This window comes from Palaemon carinicauda, chromosome 22, assembly GCF_036898095.1.
Source record: "Palaemon carinicauda isolate YSFRI2023 chromosome 22, ASM3689809v2, whole genome shotgun sequence".
Lineage (NCBI taxonomy): Eukaryota > Metazoa > Arthropoda > Malacostraca > Decapoda > Palaemonidae > Palaemon > Palaemon carinicauda.
Genome location: NC_090746.1, coordinates 101,463,761 through 101,468,760, shown reverse-complemented (window position 1 = coordinate 101,468,760; position 5,000 = coordinate 101,463,761). Strand labels below are relative to the sequence as shown.

General features: G+C 32.5%; 1 protein-coding gene across 1 annotated transcript in view; it reads left to right on the top strand.

Annotated features, from left to right (window-relative positions):
• Window positions 1-3,402: 3,402 nt before the first annotated feature.
• RabX4 (RAS oncogene family member RabX4) overlaps window positions 3,403-5,000 on the top strand; it is a 36,954-nt gene continuing 35,356 nt past the window's right edge. The window contains exons 1-2 of the mRNA XM_068345843.1: window positions 3,403-3,535; window positions 4,845-4,876. Coding sequence (XP_068201944.1) covers window positions 3,416-3,535; window positions 4,845-4,876 — 152 coding nt within the window. The 5' untranslated portion in view covers window positions 3,403-3,415. The remainder of the gene's footprint in view (window positions 3,536-4,844; window positions 4,877-5,000) is intronic.

The following is a 5,000-nucleotide window of genomic DNA, read 5'->3' as shown; positions in this document are numbered from 1 at the left end:
CTCTCTCTCTCTCTCTCTCTCTCTCTCTCTCTCTCTCTCTCTCTGTGTGTGTGTGTGTGTGTGTGATGAGCTAGCTCAATAACCTAAGCGTTTCCTTTGATGTGATGTTTTGCTGTCTCTTACGTAAAACCGAGTAGCTCATCTTCTCCGTCCCCATTGACCCTTGAGAGAGAGAGAGAGAGAGAGAGAGAGAGAGAGAGAGAGAGAGAGACCTACCTATCATACTAGCTCATGTATATCCTTCGAAGCCGGTTTCGAAGCATTTTAGACGATCACTCGTCGGCAACATCGTGTTTACCTTTCAACTCTGGCGAGAATCTGAGTAAAAGATGTGGAGTTCTTATAAGTCACCTGGTGCTTGATATTGAAATTAAAGTTATTTATAACATATTGGTGGTGGTTATACTGTATGTGTTGCCTTGTGACTCACGATTACTAGAGTCAGATAATTCTATCTTGCAGGTTTTAGGGATTATTATTATTATTATTAGTTTAGCTACAACCCTAGTTGGAAAAGCAGGAGGCTATAAGGCCGGGGTCTCCAACAGGGAAAATAGCCCAGTGAGGAAAGGAGATAAGAAAAATCAAATATCTTAATTTCAGTAACAATATTAAAATAAATATTTCATAAATAAACTATAAAAACTTTAACAAAACAAGATGAAGAGAAATAAGATAGAATAATGTGCCCTCAAATAAGAGAACTCTAACCCAAGACAGTGGAAGACCATTGTACAGAGGCTATGGAGAATATTAAATTTCACTAAACAATTAAACTAATATAATATTAAAGGAGATTTTCATCAGTTGGTAATATCTATGATCAATATCTTGCAATTGTTCGGAAGAAGCCTGAAGTGATAAGTTTTTTTTTTCTTTTTCTTTTTCGACTAGGTTTGTCTCCGTTAAACTGAGACTTTGAACTTATTATTTCTTAATTTAGACTTTCTAGATAACAACGAATTTCAGCTCGAAAATAAATCGCAAAATTATTCAGTTTCATAAAACATTTTATATATTTTTTTTAATATAATCTGACAATTAATTGCTTTATGATAACTAGTATTTGGTTTGTCGTCGATTGTGTGAGATTTCGTTCAAGTTATTCATGGTAGCATGAAAGAATGCCATTTTTAATTCGTCTTGACGTACATAAACATACACACATACTGTATATGTATGTATACATACACATGTGCACACACATTATATATATATATATATATATATATATATATATATATATATATATATATATATATATATATACATACACACACAATGTACGAAACCCGTCAAATGACACCTAAATATTCAGAAATGCACACATGCACCCTTTCCCAACAGGGTTTGTCCACTACTATCCCCCTACACTAGGGACGGGGAGAGCTCAGTGTTACGGAGAAATATATCAATATATATATATATATATATATATACATATACATATACATATATATATATATATATATATATATATATATATATATATATATATATATATATATATATATATATATATATATATATAGCCAGATTCTTGTTCTTTACTATATAGGGAGAGATATGGATATGTGTACAGTTGACTGTATTAATTCCGGTACATTTCACAGCTGCACGTCATAACAGGTAAGGTTGTGTTTAGAAAAACAAAGTCGAAACTGTTGGCAACACTGCTTGTAAAATCCAGGATTAATCCTGGTAAAATCAAGCCGCTGATCTTGTAAACACGAGGTAAAAAAACATTCTTATTAATTCTTCGAAGTGCTGTTAAACAAATAACATTATTTTTCTATGCAGCACTTTGTAAAAATAAGAAATAATGCTTTTGATCACGTTTTTACAAGCTCAGCAATTTTGTTAAACAGGCAGTGTTGCCAACAGTTTTGCTAAACAAGCATTACCTGCTACAATGTACAGCTGTTAGACGTCTCCTCAGCTTCTCGAGAAGTGTACCGGAAATGATGAAGCCAACTGTATATATATGTATGTATAATTGTATTAAAATGCTGAAAGAAATACAAATGCAAGAAGTGTGAATATTTCAAAATACTTTGCACATATAATTCGTTGATATAACTGAAGACATCTGGATCTATCATGTGTATTTTTGTTTATATATCTACTGTATATATATATATATATATATATATATATATATATATATATATATATATATATATATATATATATATATATACATTATATATATATTATCATAATTACCTTCATCATCATCATCATCAGCTGTTACTAGTCCGCTGGAGAACGAAGGCCTCAGACATATCCTTCCACTCGCATCTATTTTTTTTTTAAATTTCTATGCCAGTTTATATCCGCAAAGTTTCTTAGTTGGTCAATCCATCGTTTTCTCATCCTTCACCTGCTTCTTTTGCAATCTCTAGGGACCCATTTTGTTATTCTTAATATCCATCTATTATCTGTCATTATCATTACATGTCCTGCCCATGTCCATTTCTTTTTATAGCTTTTTAGAGTATCCTTTACTTTAGTTTGCTCTCGTATCCATGTTGCTATTTTTTCTATATCTTAGTGTTAATCCCATCTTTACTCTCTATTTCTCTTCAAGATGTAACTAGCTTACGTTCTAAGGCTTTAGTAAGGCTCAGTTAATACTGGTAGGACCATCTGATTAAATGATTTCTTGTTAAAGAAAGGGGCATTTTACTTTTCATAATCTCATTTTGTTTACCAAATGCTCTCCATCCCATGCTTATCCTTCTTTTCATTTCGATCTCATGTCCTGGGGAATCACTTGCTATCTGTCCAAAAACTACTGTATATTTATCTTTTTATTTTTTCATTTTAGATTTATTGTAGTCAAACTAACAATATATTTTGGCTAAAAAGTCAATTAATTATTCGAAGTGACATTATATTAATTCTGGTTTGATTTAGGTCTTTAATGTCCATCTTCCTAATCGGGTAGTTGATTCGGAAGAACTTCAAAAGTTCAAACTTGCAGCAAATATTTATATGTTGAACAGGCTGACTTAAGTCTTTTTTATAGTTTATACATGAAAGATTTTTTTATGTTACTGTTCTTAAAATATTTTATTTTGATTGTTCATTACTTCGCATATAGTTTATTTCCTTATTTTCTTTCCTTACTGGGCCATTTTTTCCCTGTTGGATCCCTTGGGCTTATAGCATCCTGCTTTTATTACTAGTTTTATAGTTTAGATAATAATAATAATAATAATAATAATAATAATAATAATAATAATAATAATAAATCCCTCAGTCGTCCCTGGTAAATTAGATAAGTCCCCCTGACACATTAAAAGAAAACGTATTTTTACCAGAATGAAAATGGGAGGAAGAGATCAATAGGTAGGAATGAGTCAGTGGAGTATTGGTGCTAAAGTTGGCAGTGCCGTCTCTGTTTCCAGTCATGGCTGTCGACTTTACAGCCACGTATAAGGTTTTGGTGATCGGTGATGTGAATGTGGGAAAAACATGTCTCGTGCACAGGTTTTGCGATGAGAGATTTTACGACACATACATTTCCACAGTTGGTGAGTACGGCTGACGGAAGTCCTTTTATTTATTTTATATAAACAGCTGTATCGTCAGCGTGATTATCATAACAAAAGAACAACACTGCTCTTTATACGTGCCTCGCTGGTCAGCTCGTCGTAACGTTGGATAAGTTGGAGTAGATGACCAATGGTTTAGAAATGATTATTGTAAATATAGGAGATTGGAATACTGGTAACCTAAAAATATGCATTAAGCATATATTCCGGTGCTTTCGTGTGTCTACCGCGAGCGAAGCAGTTGGATTCCGTGTCTGATTCGTAAATTCCTGCCTTTTTTCCTCTTTCTCCTTATTCCCCTCTTTCTATTGATTTGACTTGGTAAATGAACTGGGAATATCTCGTAATATCTAGCTTGAAAAAAATCCATTGTTTTCAGTGGAAAATAAGCTATACTTTTTTTTATCAATACATTATTTTCAAATTTTTTTAGCAAAATTGTTATATATTGTGAATCCATTGTTCTGATACTGTTAAAACGACGTAGTTGAGTATTTACAAACTCATCATATGCAATTATTACCATTTATTTAATAAAATAAAATTATAAAACGTAAGGTATTTTATTTTATATATATATATTGATAGGTTTAGTAATCCATTTACATATCAATCTTATTAAGCATATATTCCTTCGGAAAAAAATCACTCCAGAATACATAAATAATACATTAACTACAGCACACAGTTCCCAGGAATTTATTCATAAAGGGTATATGTAAACAACATATTGCACTCGTAGAACTATGAATGAATATGAAAATAATTTCCCCCCACGATTTCTTATCCAATGCGCTGTTGTTTAACCGCTTTTGTTTTTGTTGTGGCTGACCATTCATTGTGATTTGCGAAGCTCGGCCCAGCGGGTCGGTCAGAATATTATATGCCGATAGGTGTGGTCCGTCAAACGTGTAGCCCTTTCGGCCCCCTTTGTCTTCCATTTTCACTGCTTATCTTTTTTTGGAGGGGTTTAGAGAGATAAGCATTGCTAAACGGAAGCTGGTATTACATAGATAAGAGGTTGTATTGGGGAGAGTATATTTAGATCAAAGGGTCGTGACAAATTGACAGGTGAGATGGATGCCTAAAGGCTGGAGATTTAGGAGATGAAGATTGAGAAGCGCAAGACAATAGATAATCTTTTGATATGACCTAAAATGGGAAAAGGGATTGAAGTATTTGTAGCTTATAAAAGGAATATTATAAATGCAATTTACAATTGAAAGATGATTTTAAGAAATATATTTTCAATAACACTTTGATATAAGGGGAGATGATCTCAAGCTATATATAGAATTTAAACAAAAAAAAAACTTGTACACTCAGAGACTCAGTCTCAAGGAAAACAATGACCAGAAAGGTCTTAATAGGATAAAGAAAAGCAATAGAGAAACTTATAAACGGGAGCAGGAAGTATCTGCCCCAAGGAAAAAGTGAATT